The sequence below is a fragment of the Chanos chanos genome, chromosome 6 (genome assembly GCF_902362185.1).
Source record: "Chanos chanos chromosome 6, fChaCha1.1, whole genome shotgun sequence".
NCBI lineage: Eukaryota > Metazoa > Chordata > Actinopteri > Gonorynchiformes > Chanidae > Chanos > Chanos chanos.
This window is the reverse complement of record NC_044500.1, coordinates 7,464,773-7,481,796: the sequence shown is the minus strand read 5'-3', so window position 1 is coordinate 7,481,796 and position 17,024 is coordinate 7,464,773. Positions and strand designations below refer to the sequence as shown.

At 38.7% G+C, this 17,024-nt stretch overlaps 3 protein-coding genes across 3 annotated transcripts; all 3 read right to left on the bottom strand.

Moving 5' to 3' along the window:
- Nucleotides 1-1,973: 1,973 nt before the first annotated feature.
- Nucleotides 1,974-2,927, bottom strand: LOC115814968 (olfactory receptor 51G1-like). Its single transcript, XM_030777940.1, has one exon. It carries the CDS (start codon nt 2,925-2,927, stop codon nt 1,974-1,976), a length of 954 nt encoding a protein of 317 aa, XP_030633800.1.
- A 7,129-nt stretch (nt 2,928-10,056) lies between these two features.
- Nucleotides 10,057-11,055, bottom strand: LOC115814967 (olfactory receptor 52K1-like). The gene has a single exon (XM_030777939.1). The coding sequence runs from the start codon at nt 11,053-11,055 to the stop codon at nt 10,057-10,059; it is 999 nt and encodes a 332-aa protein (XP_030633799.1).
- Nucleotides 11,056-14,865: 3,810 nt separating this feature from the next.
- LOC115814966 (olfactory receptor 52K1-like) lies at nt 14,866-15,852 on the bottom strand. Its single transcript, XM_030777937.1, has one exon. The coding sequence runs from the start codon at nt 15,850-15,852 to the stop codon at nt 14,866-14,868; it is 987 nt and encodes a 328-aa protein (XP_030633797.1).
- Between the last annotated feature and the right edge of the window lie 1,172 nt (nt 15,853-17,024).

The following is a 17,024-nucleotide window of genomic DNA, read 5'->3' as shown; positions in this document are numbered from 1 at the left end:
AGGAAGAGCTTCTTTCATGAGGCTGTGACCCAGCTGAACTCCACAGCACTATCTTTACTTTATGCACTGTTCTGTACTTATATGCACTGTTTTCTGCTCCTTTGCACTGGCTTTTCCGCTCATGCTGTTAAGAGTACCTATACATACCTATACAAACTATACATAAACATACTGTATATATTTTGTCTACTATGTCTATGTCACAAAATCACCAGGTAGCCGGACGCAAGTGCAGAGATAGTTGAAATTTAATGAAATTTAATTTTGTACAGGCGAGTACAAAATAAACAAATACCAACACGGGACGGAAAACAAACTGGAGGCAAAACAGAATGACACAGAAAGTATCCAAAAATAGGTTACAGAGCGCTCAGAATACACGTAGGGTAAGTGTAGACTTCGCAACGAAAGAATGAAACAGAGAGCTTAATAAAGAGGGGGGAATTAGGGAAAGCAAAAGTGAACACAGGTGTGGATGATGAAGGGACAGGCCGATGATTAGTAAACCGGCGACGCCGATCGCTGAATGGCTGGAGTCGGTGAGGGAGGAGACGAGGTCGTTACAGTCTATTCAACCTATACATATACACTCATCTGTCTACTCTGTCAGCTTCACCTCCATGTATAACATTATATCATTATTAATATATATACATATTTGTATATATTGCTCACCACCGTCTATAATGCTGTATATACTGTATCACCACTGTCTGTAATGCTGTATATACTGTAAGATATAACATCACTACTGCAGTACTCACTACCTGCACTTACCTGGTTAGATGCTATTGCATTTCATTGGCTTTGTACCTGTACTCTGCACAATGACAATAAAGTTGAATCTAATCTAATCTAATATTAACCTATAACCGATGCTGAATAAAAAAAAATGTCTTCATTGGGCTGCAGTATGGGCTGAAATTTGATTGAAAAGTTTATTGTGACACTGAGACCTTTCTTATCGAGTGTGGTTGCTATTTTTTTCCAAAATAGAAACTGGAGTCAGACATGTTCACACCTGCTACTTTATTCCCCTTGCATGCAGTACAGTGGCCATTGGGAAGACACCAAACAATGATAGTTCAGTGAGCTTCGGAGACTCCTTCGTTTATGAGAGATTTTATATCTTTGCTTCATACTTTGACCCCGAGGACAACTAAAAACCAGCTTGCATTGGTTATTTTATAAAACATTAGTCCTAATGGCCGCTCATCTTTGCCCTTTCCTTGACCTTATGTTTCCCAGATTCCTTTGTTCACACCAACTTCCCCTTTTCACGTGGTGAACAAGTTATAAAACAGAGATGGTGTAAAATGACAAGGAGCAACATTCATCAGAGATACAGGCCTTTGATTGCATCTTTGAAACAATTGAACATATTACTTAATGTACTTACAAGCTAACATCATCTTATTTAAAATCAAAACCCAAAGGAACACGTCTTTGCACAAGTTGAACCAATAAAGAGAAGTGTAATTTTCAATTTTGGCTTCTGTGGTCATTTTTCAGATTGTCCAGTGCATAGTACAGTTTCTCCTTTTAAGTACATAATTTTGTTGGAACACTGATCGCAGTAAAACTACTTATTGCACAGTCTCAACCTACAAGTGGGATTTGGATTTCTTATTGCTTATGTGCAGTATTTACCAGTCGTTTTCAGGAGTCAGGAATAATGTAACAGAAGTTCCCTCATATGGTTATGAAGCAAAAAAAGCCATACTACATGCCACACTGTCAACTGGGTATAATACACTTTGTATTGATTTGTATTGATGCATGTTAGAGCAGTTTGCACCAGATTGTAGTATCACACTGATTAAACATATAAGAAACATGTCATTTAATTATTGCAAAATGCACATTTACACCATTAAGATGATGCTACACTCAACAAATATGAACGTGCTTAAATTTACATATTTTTATCTCTCTCTCTCTCTCTCTCTCTCTCTCAACAGGTTTCAAATTCCTCAATATCTGAGGGGTTTAATTTTTACAAGGGTCAGAAATTGCACTAGTTGTTGCCTAATTTCTTTTGTTCTTACTGCATAAATTATTGGGTTGAAACAACTTGGGATAAGTAAATACATTGCACTGAAAAAGACACGGCTACTAGGCGTGAAGTTATTTTTTATGCGGTATGACAAAGAAGCTATCAGAAAAAACATTAAACTACACGTAATGACAATTATGTGTGTGATGCAGGTGTTAATGGCTTTAAGATGATTTTGTCCATACTTGAAAACAGTAGCAAAAATGACGATATAAGATGCAGTTGTAAACACAAAATCAGCTGTCGGTATAAGCAAGACAGCCATGAGTCCAAAAAGGTTGTTGATGGAAATGTCTCCACATGCCAGTTGAACTAATGCCATGTGTTCGCAAAAGCAGTGATCCATCACATTGTTGTGACAGAAGGACAATGAGCTGGCAAGAGTTACCATCACAAGAATCAAGACGCTGTTCCTCACAGTAGGAACCAAAACAAATTTCAAGATATTTGGATAGGCCATATGTTCATTGTAATGTAAAGGTGTGCATATTGCATAATAGCGATCCAGGGCCATCCATAACAAAATTGTTGAATGAAATGTTCCAAAGAAGTGAACGAAAAACATTTGAGTCAAACATTCTTGAAGTGAGATAACATTCCAGTCAAATAAAAAGCTGAGCAGCATACGAGGAACAAAAACTATTGGTACAAACAAATCATGGACAGCCAATAGGCCTATCAAAATACACATCGGAGAATGAAGAGATCTTCTCGATATTATTATGTGTATAACAAGAGAGTTCGCAAAAAATGACAACAAGAATATTAGAGAAAAAGGAATAAAAAGTAAGGACTTCCATTCACCAAAGCTATGAAAACCATTTAGTATGAATTCTGTGTGGGAAGCATTTTCAATTACAGAGTCAAACATTGCAATGATTTCTTTATGCTTTTTTGAAATTGCTCTAAAACATCAACCAAATTAAGGAAAATCAAATGTCTGTGAATACTGGCAAGATATTAAGTTTTGTTATTGTGGTTAGGTAGAACTGTTACTGAAGATTTTGTCACATCTACTTTTCTAAATGACTGTAAGGATTAAAATATGATAAGTTAATGATAAGTCAGTTAAACTGCCACATTGTTATTAAAACATTTACACATTCTATATTATAAAATAACAGCATTATCTAGTAACAATATTACATATACTCAGCTCCCAAAGCAGAGGTACAACAATATTTGTGAAATGAAATGACCAAATTTCGAACTCCGATGATGATTTTTTTTTTCTTAGAGTCTTTGAAATGCCTGAGGACAATGTGATAAATTGATTACAGAATATTATAAGTTTCAGTGTGGTGATTTGAATCTAAGAGGAAAGCTGTTATCTGTCTCAGAGATAATCTAACCAATTTATGACATATGACTAAGGCCCAGTCACCATTCACAGTGCTTTTGAGAAGACTTAACATTCCTCTTGAGATGGCACTCGCTTGGCAATTGAAATATTGTCAGGAGTTCCCTTGTGTTTAATTAGAATGTCATTGCTATATTCGTGGTGTGGATGTCATGTCTTAGTGCCTATACAGCACTTTCAATGGTGTAATATCAGCAAAGTCAAACACTGAAAAGAAACACAACAATAAAAACAACAAATCTACACATTCTACAAAGACAGAACTACATATTCATGAACAGCAGAACCACAATATTCAAACCAAACCAAGTGTAGTAGAATGTAACCAGGCTGACACATGTCCATTATTACTAATATTTCTAACAGGGTCTTGGGGCAGGCAGTATTAAATATGGCAGTAATTCTACGACCTCAGAGGGTGGAGTCTACTACAATGTATATGTGTATGCCTAATAGATATTAAAGGCATTTGAGTAAACTCACTACATGAAGATGTTTATGTCCATTGGTCCTAATAATGATGTGGTGGCATCAGTGTTTAAAACCATAATGATTCCAGTTGAAAATAAAAACAGCAGAAAGGGCCATGGTAACCATGCTCAAAAATGTGTTTTTTTTTTTTTTTTTAGTATGCTGAAAGCAAAAATAAAGTTGAAGTCCCACTGCTTACTAGCAAAAGTTATAACATGTCATGTTAAGAACACTCAGCTGGCTTGAGACATCAGAAAAAAAGCTACATATACAAAATAGCAGAACATGAACATATGTCAAATATCTCTTCATCTCTAATCATCAACTGAATTTGATTTTAAAATAAATCCCATACCTTGTACCATATAAATCTCAACCTGCACCTTGTTTTCAGGAATCGTAGATACTGTAATATAAGTTCCCTCATGTGGTTATAAGGAACAAAAAGACCCCGTATATGATATGGTGTCAGCTGTGAATGATGATCACTGAGCACTGTGGGAAAAAGAAGGATTTCTGTGGATGGAAGTTTTCTTCAGTCATATGACAGCAATATTTGGAGGAAAAGAGGAAAACATTCTTGCAAGATATTAATTTTGGAAAGCTTTCACGTCAAAAGAGATTCTGTAATTAAAAGTGCAAAAAAAATCCATAAACGTGTGTAAGAAGTATTAAGTTATTAACACATTATCTACTATATAATTTATCTATCTATCTGTCTATCTATCTATCTATACTATATATACATCGGTATCCTTTGCTATTCCGTCAAAATTTGTATGTACTTAAGAAATAGTTTTCAGTAATGATTGAGAGAGAAAATGTTTGTGAAGACAAGTAAACATTCTTTTTTTTTTTGTCATATAACTGTTTGGTAAAATTGCCACTGAAAGGTTTGTGTCAGTAACTGCTGAGTGCCCCAAACAGAGTAAGAATCAAAATGCTCAAGCTTATATTGTGGCTCAGTTAAACTATAATCTTACTACTGCAATATTACAACATAATATAGTATTGTGTAACTATGGTATGATATATTCTCACCTTCCAAATGTAATAAGATGATTTAAAGAATGCTACACCTTCCAGTGCAAATAATCAGAACTCATGCACGCTGCTCTTATGCACAATCATCTATCAACATCAGATCCCTTCAGTCTGCTGTTAAGAGTTCTGAACATCTCTTGAGATGACACTGATTAACTAATTAATAAGTACATGATGTTAATGTGGGCTTCCCATGAAAGGAATCCAATTCTTTAGATTTTTGTCAAGTTTCCCCCCTGTGTTTTAATTAGAATACCACTGGGGACTTCAGTGCATATATGTCGTGCCACCTGCATAGCATGTTAAACATACTGGTATGAAATAAGGGGATATACCTTATTGATCCCTGGAGGATAAATTAAAAAAAAAAAAAGCTAAACTAAAAGTGTAATTGAAAAAAGAGATATAATTTTCCTGCTAGGATAAAATAAATAATGATTTTCCTAACTGAATTCATGTTTGAGTGCCTGCCACAAAAAATCTATATATTCCCACCATGGCCAAGTACAAAGCCATAGTTTGTTCATCCTTGATCATCGTATATTCTGTTGGTTACAATTAAAAATGCAAGTGTACATTTGTCGCAGGGAGATTCAATGCATACTCAAAGCAAAATGAAAACACTAACCTGACCATCTTAGCTATTACCACTGTCGGTAATTGGAGCTGACACTCTCTACATTTCAATACATGGGCTTTTAATTATTTCACTAAATGTGAGATTATAAAATCGCAAACTCTCCCCATATCCTCTCCTCTCTCTCTCTCTCTCTCTCTCTCTCTCTCTCGCTCTCTCAGTTCCAGACCCAGCCACAGGCACAAAGAATAATTACAACTGCCAAAAAATTCCCCATTGTCATATCTCATGCACAGGCTGTGCTTGACAAGTGATCGCAGCACCATCTGGACATATGCTGATGAGAGTAAATTGCGACTAAGGCCAGATTGCCTCAGAGAGCAGCACCCTGTGGTGAACTGAACTCAGATGGTGCCAAAATTCAAATCCACATTCCTCTACTCGTACACCATATGTAACAAGAGAAAACTAAAGTGCTGTAACCAACCAGACAATAATAAAGGTACTGCAGGGCTTTAAAATAGCCACTGTCTGAGAAACCAGTACCTAGTTTGCGAACTAGTTTGTTCAGAAATGCTGAAAAGCATACCAAATGTAGAAGGGATTCTGCTTGTATAATTAGGTGATTTCTCAATTAGAAAAAGCTTTTTGAAAGATACAGAAATTGAGTTCTTATTAACGCTCTCTAAACTTTGTGAAGCATCTGCTAACACTAGATAAAGACTAGGGATGTTCCCATCCAATCTGAAAGATCGCTTTGCGGGCCGATTAAGGCATTTTTTTTAACTGATCGTATCGGCTTTATTGAGCACGACCCTATGCCCGATCCTTTGTTTTACGTCAGCACACAGGTGTCCAAAACGGAGGGCACAGTTTGTGGCAGGACGCGGCTAAAATGTCTGCAGTGTGGAAATATTTTAAATTGGGAAACGAAAGCAGTCCAACAGCCACTTGTAATTTTTGCAATGAAAGCATTTCGCAAGGCGGTAGTAACAGAGCTGCGTTCAATACTACAAATTTGATATGGCACCTAAAAAAAATACTCAACGGTTGACTCAGGTATCTCAGCCAAAGGCTGTAGCAACACACACTGGATGATACTTTTAAAAGGAGGGAGAAATTTCCTCGAGACAGCAACAAGGTCAAAAAGATTACAGAGAGGGTAGGCCTCTAGAGTATTGGCTGCCACAGCAATTGGCTGGTCATCCAACACCATGAACTCAATTATGTTGGATGACCAGCCAATTGCTGTGGCAGCCAATACTCTAGAGGTTCGTTCAAATTTGGCAAACTGAGGCGAACGTTCCAGGCAAACGGCTTTTCTTTGAACTTTTAAAACTGAACGTTTTTTCGGTCAGCATACTCCGACAACATTAATCCTCGAGGCTATTAATAACAACCCAGGCATCATTTCAAAATTTAAATACCTAACGCTTTAGCTGTATGTGATGTATGCGAGTTTGCCAAAACTAACAACCAGAGAGCAACACAATCGGTTAGCTAACGCTAAGGATTGATAACGATAGCATACAACAAAGAGACTTTCAGAAAAAACTATCAACATAGCTGACAGTTAAACAAGTTATCCACTTGAATTGGTGTAAAAAGATTAAGTAAATAAATCGAACACTTACATATATTTTCTAGGACAACTCCCATCTGGACACACATCTCCCTTAGTCCAGCGTCCATGTCTGTTATATGTGTTCGCAAACGTTCGCAGTGAAAGCAAACGAAAAACTGTTTGAAAATGTTTGTGAACGTCTGCCTTTGTTTTCTAACTTGAACGCACGGCAGGTTTTCACTGTCTTTTTGAGGAACAATACGCACTACCCTCTGGACACTACACTTCAGACACTCCCCTACCGGAGCTTTACAACAAGGTTTACTTTGTTATTTTGTGGGGGGAAAAAATGATTGAAACTGATCATTTGTAGTCTTAGACTGAATGGGATGTGCCAGGTTTAAGCCAATTACTGAGGGTACATGGGCATTTATTTAAAAAAGAAGTTGACTCTCCTGGCTGTCTGGGTAGCAAAGATATCTATGACCTGCTCATACCAATGAGGATTTTGTTTAAGTGACTTGAGAATCCTCTTTTCAGCTGAAATGATGGCTAAATTTTTCAGCCTGTCCTGTCCCATGGTGTTTCTGGAATAACTTTTTATTCGTTTCAGGCAAGAAAAACTTCTCTCAACCCCTGCAGAGGTGGCACCGATAGTGGCAATCAGACACATTAGTCTGTACAGCTCAGGCATTGCTTCATCATGACCGTTGGATTTCATGAAGCTAATGGCATCACACAGTTTTTGAGATGAATGGATCTCTGCATCACTATAAAAATGCTGCAGTTCCACTTTCAATTTCACTTCATCAAAGAGATGGCCATAGGTTTCTGACAAGTTGGCTAGTGCTTGAGCTGGGAATTCTGTTTTGAAAGAGTCCAATTTTTCAAAATCTAAAAGCTCCATGAAATGCAAGCGGTCAAGATGTTGAAAGCGTTGAGTGACTTGGGCCCTGATGCTGTCGTGAATGGAACCATACAGTGTTTTATAGACCTGACGTTGATCCTGCTGGCCCTGCCTTCTTTGTCTGCTGTGAGCTAATTCTGGGTCCTCTGTCAGTGTGGCAGCTTTACTGTATGTCTTGTCAAAGGCCATCTCTGATTTTAGCTCATCTAGCACTTGCATGAGGTTTTCTATGTGCCTTTTGCAAAAGGAAACATCCATTGATTTGCGTTGTAAGATATTAAATACAACATCAGTGTGTGAAAACAGTTCCTCAAAAGTAAAAAGTAAAAACATGAAATCAAAGTCCTCTAATTTAGCCCTCAATCCATCAGCCAAACGTGTGGTCTCGTCATCCATAGACAGATGTTCAACGACGCCCGTGAACGTCTTTATCAGTTTGTCATAATTAGAGGCAACTGTATTCACCACCCTGGATGAGAAATTCCAATGTGTTGGAGCATTCCTAGGCATTTTAGCACAACCAAATTCCTCAAGCATTGCCACTTTCTTACTGGATTTGGAAAAAAAAAGACGCGAAACCACCCAGAGTAGAGAAAAAGATTTTTGCCTTGGGGATAAACTTGACGCCCTGACTCAAGACCAAATTTAGGCGATGGGCATAGCAGTGAACAAATGTTGCACTAGGAGCCACTTCTCGTACTTTAGCCTGCAAGCCATTTAGATCCCGAGGCCATCACTGCAGCACCATCGTAAGTTTGTGCAATGAGTCTCTCCGTGAAATTGTACCCTGACATCTCGGCCTGCACAAACTCGAACAACGACTGCGCATCTCGCCCACTTGACACATCGAAAAAACCCAGAAAATGTTCCTGAATACTGCCCTGATGATCTACGTATTGGATGATGACTGAGAGCTGTGAATAACAACTTATGTCTGTGGTTTCATCAATTTGCCAAGAGAAGAAGGGAGCCATGTCTAATTCCTGCTTGATTTCGCTTTTAATTGAGGTGGCTATTGCTGAAATGAAATTGTTTTGGATGGTTTTAGACATGCCGGTAAACACAGATGAAGATTGCAAATGCTCTGCAAGTAAATCGTCATATTGTGCAAATCACCTCTGCTAGCTCTCTATAGTTTCCCTTGTTGTCTGAATTGACCTTCTCGACATGCTCCCGAATGCCAACTCTTGCAGGCGCTTCAGGGTATCTCTATTACGGCGCACTTTTGCATTGTGCTGCGCGGTTTGCAGCCGTACACCCTCATCCACAATTTGATCAATCGGCATCCTGCCCAGCAATTTCAATTGAACTGCAGCACCAACAAGGTCTTTACATTTATCGTGGCGTTTTATTGCCCTATCCAAATTCTGGATGTCACTAAATCCCTGAACAGACCACGTTTGCGATTTCCCCATTAGCAGGCAAGGCCAGCAATACAATCGATTGTTCTTTAGGCTGCCAGTGAGCCATGGGTATTTCTCATACCATGTGGTGTTGAACACACTGACCTTTTGGTTTATTAATCTTGATTTTTGGAACTGGTCTCCCTGCTGCTTTAACCCTGACGTTCTCACTGTAGTCCAACGAATGGAATGGTGTATTATTTAATAAAACATGGACAATGTCCTCTGTTTCCATTGCGGCTTTATTAGCAATTAACCAAACTAGCTTCCAACAGAAAAAAACTTTTCGACTCAACACGACAAATCTTATCTCAACGGTATGACTATATCAGCAGTGCATTCATGATGAAAAATATCGCACCAAGGTTTTTAGCTGTAGAGTTTTGAGAGATGATACAATGGATTATTAATTATCAAACAGTACAATGGTATTATTAATCTTAGAAAATTTGCATTTCTTCAATAGGCTCCCATTCTTCAATAAACAAGGCTGTGAGACTTTATTTGAAGAATCAGTGAAAGTGATTTAGACTAAGGACATATGGAAAGTGTCAGGTCTGTGGTTTGGAGCATGACATAGTGACATCTTTGCAGTAGAAATGATAAAGGACAACACTGAAGAGATACAGAGCAGTCAGTACAAATATAGTCAGGAACTAATCATGCCATTTTTGTCAAGAGACAGGAGAGGTTTTCACACACATAAACATCAGTAACTGTTGTCGGATTTCTTTTGTTCTTACTCCATAAATCACTGGGTTGACAAAACTTGGAAACAGTAAATACATTGTGCTCACAAAGTGACGGCTATTAGATGAAAAGTTATTCTTTATCCGATATGACATAAAAGCTATTAGAGCAAAAATTAAGGCAACTGTCATTACAATTATGTGTGTGATACAGGTGTTGACAGCCTTAAAATTAGATCTCCCTGTCTTGAATACAGAAGCAAATATGAAGATATATGATACAGCTGCGAAAATAACATCAGCTGTTGGAATAAGAAAAGCACTCACAAGTCCAATAAGATTGTTCACTGAGATGTCTCCACATGCCAACTGAACCAATGCCATGTGCTCACAAAAACAATGATCCATCACGTTCTTCCTACAGAAAGTCAGTGCTCCAGCACGGCAAACCATTGTTATAATCAAGAGTGCATTTCTGATTACAGGAATAATGACAAATTTCAGAAAGTTAGATATATCCATATATTTATGGTAATAGAGTGGCCTACATATGGCGAAATAGCGATCTAGTGCCATCCATACAAGTAAAGTTGACTGAAAAGATCCAACAAAATGAATACAAAACATCTGTGCCAAACAGCCTGCGAGGGAGATGCCGTCCCAGTTGAATAAAAAACCAAGCAGCATTTTGGGGACAATAACTATTGGTAGACACAAATCCACCACAGCCATTAGTCCTATTAAAATAATCATTGGAGAATGTAAAGTTCTTTTTGATATGATCAGGTACAAAAGAATAGAGTTGGAAAGAAGAGACATCAGAAACATGAGCAGAAAAGGAACAGAGAGAAGAGGCCTCCATTCACCCAAGCTATAGAATCCATTTAATATGAAAACTATGTGGGAGGTGTTATTCTGATTATCATCAATATCTGCACCATCTATTTTCAAAGCATTCCTGTGTGTTATTGTAGAAATACCCATGGAGCTTCCAAGATGTGATGAAGTAGTTTCAAAGAAAGAAGAATAAAATCCAGCACTTGATATAACACATCTCTCTCCTCATAAGGAAGGTCAGTAATTGGCCACTGAAATGACAACCCCTCAGTCAGTTACAAAGAATAATGTTTAACATGCAAGTTCCTTCTGCCTTTAAGAACATTTAACAGATCCCCAGAGATAGACTTACATTAAAAAATAACATTCATGATGATGAATATGATTCAGATACCCTGGGGTACCATGCCACTTGTCCCCTATGTTCTCATTAGTGCACTACAAGCGACTGACTGGCATCTTCTTAAAATTTATTGGAAGATTCTTTCAAATAAATTAACCTCACATCATTATTGTTGAACTCCCAAGATCAGCATGGTTTACAGTCACCTGTACTCAGACGCTGCTTTGATTAAGTAATAAAATTACATTTACTTGCACACTGCCACTTAATGATGTAAGTAGTTAATGCAGCACTCTCTCCCTCTCTGTATATATATACATATATATATATATATATATATATATATATATATATATATATATATATATATGTACACATACACAGTCATGTACCTCATAACAATGTTTTGACAGACCGCATATATGACGGTGATCCCATAACATTGCAATGGAACTGAAAAATTTCTATCGCCTAGTGACGTCATAGCTATCTTAACATCATAACACAACGCTATACTCACATGTTTGTGGTGATGCTAGTGTAAACAAACCTACTGCGCTGTCAGTCGTATAAAAGTATAGCACATACAATTATGTACGATACATAATACTTCATAAAGATAATAAACCACTATGCAACTGGTTTACATATTTACTATATTGTACTTTGTATCGTTATTTTAGAGTGTACTCTTTCTACTTATAAAAAAAAAAAAGTTTAGGTTTGTAGCCTATGAGCAATAGACTATACCATATAGCCTAGGTCTGTGTTAGTACTCTATGATGTTCGCACAATGACAAAAACGATGCATATCTCAGAACGTATCCCCATCGTTAAGCAACACATGACTGTATGTATTCAGGTTGAGGAACTCAGGGGCGGATTTGGGCCGCCCAGGGCGACATATTGACGGGCGGCGGCACGGGTGCGCCAGCACAAACAAAAAATTCGGAATGGTGACATTTGCACGATCGGTTTTCTATCTCTCATTTGCACGTCACGTCAGTGATATCATGTCACCCTATGGGTCAGGTAACCTTATCGGAGTGGGCACCCTGCTTCTAGTTTGTGAGCTAGGTGGGTTAATGCCTGAGGTCTCCCTCTCAGAAGCACGAAATGGGGAGGAGGGCGGAGTTCGGTTGACCTCAGGTCTCCTCACTGGAAGCCCAATGTAGTGGGAGCGGGGGAATCTATCAAATAGTGCACCTCTAACTTTGTACAGTACAAATGCAATTAGTATAATCAGTCACACTACAGAATGCTTCCAAATAAGCCACAATTCATTCATAGTACTTTGAATAGTTTCACAGACATATTGTTGCATTTTTTTGTGTGGTTTGTGCAAAACCATTAAGAATAATATAAAACCAGTGTACACCTGGGGTGCCAGAAGCAGGACTTTTGGCTCTCAGAACATCTATGTTAATCAACACCGTTCACATTATGCTAAAGGAAGGAGAAAGAAGTTAACCATTGAAGCAGTAACCCAGCTCGCTTCTAATATACAGTTTGATTTGTGCAGGTACATGTATTTATGTTTGCAGGAGGTGTCACTTGCCTTTCTTTAGCTGATTCATATAAACTCTGGACAAGAGTAGGCAGAAACACGCTCTCGCTTGTAAACGAAGGAGCTCATAGCCATTATTTTGGGATTAATGTTTGACTCCTGGTTATGATGTCACTCCGTATCACCAGCCAATCTTATGTTTAGATCGCAAGGTACGTAACGTAATAATGTTTAAGAAGAAGGGCGAAGCGTAGCCTACAATGGCTGTGCAATGTATTGTAATGTTTTGCACAGAAAGGTGAAGATCAAAGTAAGTCATTATTTACTCCGGAAAACACAGGTTGCCCTGGACAACACTGCACAACTGCAATGTGAACTTACTCAAAAAAAAAAAAGAACAAAGCCACAAGGAAAGGAGAGCGAACTTTCCATAACTTAGGTTTACATATCCCCTGGGGGTTTTGCCCCTCTCCTGCTGGGTTTCCAACCAACAGCATGCCCAGAATGTATGAGACGCGGACGTGTCAATGATTGGCAGCGTGCCAGTGACTGATGGCAGTTCCCCCAATTAAAGCTTTTGTCCCTGTGTCCCGACCCACGGGACCAATCAGGTCGCCACTGTATTTTGTTGATTTGGAAAATCAGAATGACCAACAGAGGTTACTTGATTATAAGGCACAATTTATTTGTAATTCCATCTAAAGTAGGCCATCCTAGATGCTAAAAATGTGCTTCGTGCTTTGAAGGCTTCAGCTCTCCAGCTCCGGTGTCTGTGTTTTCACAGTTTTGATTGCATCAAATTAGGAGTAGCGAAGTCACAATGTAGCTTACGCTATGATATCCTGGCAACACCAATGCCTTTAGGCTTCCATTTCTATTTCAACTTACAGGAAAATGGTGCATTTAGCTGCCAGAATTAAGAACATTTTCCCCGGGGGTGGATGCACCCAGACCCCCTTACAAGTCTGGGTTTACTGTGTGTTCTTGCTCCTCGACTTTGAAACATGTTCCGTCGCTGCTGATCTGCATACCACCAAGGTGAATTGATTTAGTCTTGACTCTTGCTGACACTGTTGAGGCATGGGTAATGTATTCATGCTCGAGAGGGGGGGGGGGGGGGGGGGGGGGGGGGGGTTGCCGAAGGGGGTTTGCCCAGGGTACCATAGAAGCGAGAACCGCCACTGCATCAAATCCATATCTTTAGTGGCCCTCCGATGACCCTGGACTCTCGCACTGAGTCTTGGCTTGGCCTCCTATTCTTCTCCCTTCCCTCTCCTTTCTCTCACTGGCATTAGTGTAAATAACACCATTAGTACATCACTAAGGAATCTTTCTCTGGCTATGCGTGACTCTTCATAACTGATAATTACTACGTTCATATGATTATAGAGGTAGCAAAATTATTTTAGTCAATTTCTAGTTCTTTTGTGACTTTTTCTTATGTGCACAGTAGTGAATCTTTGAAGTGCACTGAATCACTTGTCTAAAAGATTCATTCCTCCCATGTGTGCTGATTACTTTCTAACTGCCCCTTCTGCTGATATTAGGGATGAGGTCTACACATGATACAGCATATCACAAAACTGTATCAGCAGTGCATTCATGATGAAAACTAGCCAATGAGATGCTAAAATGCTCAAAACACCTCCCACTGGCTGTGTCAGCACAGCAGGTGAGGATTATGATGACTACCTGTGACTATAGCATGTGACTTAATCTGAAGCATGGGAAACACCCCCATGGACCTGAGTCACTACTGACAGTGGTTCCTTCAGACTCACTGCTAGTGCCAACTATGAGAGTCAAAATGCCCTCTACTGACCTGAAGAACTGAATAGTTCCCAGTGCAATGGTACTACTCAACCTTGACAATTTACTTATTTGTCGGTAACAGGCTCCCATTCTTCAATAAACAAGACTGTGAGACTTTATTTAAACGATCAGTGAAGGTGATTCAGACTAAGGACACATGAAAAGAGTCAGGTCCGTGGTTTGGAGCATGACATAGTGACATCTTTGCAGTAGAAATGTTCAGGGCAACACTGAAGAAATGCAGTGCAGTCAGCACAAATATAGTCAGGAACTAATCATGCCATTTTTGATTTTCTCAAGAGACAGGAGAAATTTTAAGACACTTCATAAACATCAGTAACTGTTGTCGAATTTCTTTTGTTCTTACTCCATAAATCACTGGGTTGAGAAAACTTGGAAACAGTAAATACATTGTGCTCACAAAGTGACGGCTATTAGATGAAAAGTTATTCTTTATCCGATATGACATAAAAGCTATTAGAGCAAAAGTTAAGGTAACTGTCATTACAATTATGTGTGTGATACAGGTGTTGACAGCCTTAAAATTAGATCTCCCCGTCTTGAATACAGAAGCAAATATGAAGATATATGATGCAGTTATGAAAACAAAATCAGCCGTTGGAATAAGAAAAGCACTCACAAGTCCAATAAGATTGTTCACTGAGATGTCTCCACATGCCAACTGAACCAATGCCATGTGCTCACAAAAACAATGATCCATCACGTTCCTCCTACAGAAAGTCAGTGCTCCAGCACGGCAAATCATCGTTATAATCAAGAGTGCATTTCTGATTACAGGAATAATGACAAATTTCAGAAAGTTAGATATATCCATATATTTATGGTAATAGAGTGGCCTACATATGGCGAAATAGCGATCTAGCGCCATCCATACAAGTAAAGTTGACTGAAAAGATCCAACAAAATGAATACAAAACATCTGTGCCAAACAGCCTGCGAGGGAGATGCCGTCCCAGTTGAATAAAAAACCAAGCAGCATTTTGGGGACAATAACTATTGGTAGACACAAATCCACCACAGCCATAAGTCCTATTAAAATAATCATTGGAGAATGTAAAGTTCTTTTTGATATGATCAGGTACAAAAGAATAGAGTTGGAAAGAAGAGACATCAGAAACATGAGCAGAAAAGGAACAGAGAGAAGAGGCCTCCATTCACCCAAGCTATAGAATCCATTTAATATGAAAACTATGTGGGAGGTGTTATTCTGATTATCATCAATTTTCAAAGCATTCCTGTGTGTTATTGCAGAAATACCCATGGAGCTTCCAAGATGTGATGAAGTAGTTTCAAAGAAAGAAGAATAAAATCCAGCACTTGATATAACACATCTCTCTCCTCATAAGGAAGGTCAGTAATTGGCAACTGAAATGACAACCCCTCAGTCAGTTACAAAGAATAATGTTTAACATGCAAGTTCCTTCTGCCTTTAAGAACATTTAACAGATCCCCAGAGATAGACTTACATTAAAAAATAACATTCATGATGATGAATATGATTCAAACACCCTAGGGTACCATGCCACTTGTCCCCTTATGTTCTCATTAGTGCACTACAAGAAGCTGACTGGCATCTTCTCAAAATTTATTGGAAATTTTTCATAAATAATGCTAACCTTGCACCTCTCCCTCCTCTTGGTTTTAAACACCATTACAAGTCAGAAAAGACAAATAAAAGTCCCAAGCAAAATTATTTGACACTCAAAATGAAAGTTGTTGACATGTAATAAATTCCATCTCTGCTGCTGCAGATCATCTTTGAGTGAAACTGTGTTGTCCTAATACAAAAGTCAGACATTTATATAATGCCATTCTGTTCTAGCTTTTCCAAACTTTTCCAAACATTATCTCAACCCTGCTTTACAAACTGTCTGCTTTCAGATGGGATAACCCATAAGCAGTGTATGTAAAACTACTGATCACTTATCACAGACTCCATTAACTGTTATATTCTCATATTGCTCTTTTTGTTCATTGTATAAAAGTACGAGTAAATATGCACACACACACACACACACACTGGTTCTGTCTTTTCCTCTTCACTGGTCATTTTCTTAGACCTGCATATGCACCTCGTGATACACTTCTTAGTCAGGTTAAATCGGATTTTGGTTCATTTCCCCCCTTGGTGTGATTCATTTGGGCAGCTGTGAACAGAGTAATTGCACTTGGGTACAGACCAAAACAACTGCACCGAGACCTTTGAGTGGAGGTGGTCTTGGTCCGGTCCCAAACGAACTCTTGTGCTGGGAACATGATCTGACCTTGGTCCCACCCAACTACCAGGTGTGCTCTGCGAATTTGAGCTAAACGGCACATCGTCTTTTTGCAAAGTGTGAAGCAGCATAGTATGTTCAGGAGTAGTTTCATCAAAGTGCATTCGGGCATTCTGCTGAACTCTGCTGTTGCTCCATGCTAAATTGCATAGCAATG

Bases quoted from the DNA above. Each gene is read 5' to 3' on its own strand.
- LOC115814968 (XM_030777940.1), bottom strand. From the start codon at position 2,927: ATGTTTGACTCTGTAATTGAAAATGCTTCCCACACAGAATTCATACTA.
- LOC115814966 (XM_030777937.1), bottom strand. From the start codon at position 15,852: ATGGGTATTTCTGCAATAACACACAGGAATGCTTTGAAAATTGATGAT.
- LOC115814967 (XM_030777939.1), bottom strand. From the start codon at position 11,055: ATGGGTATTTCTACAATAACACACAGGAATGCTTTGAAAATAGATGGT.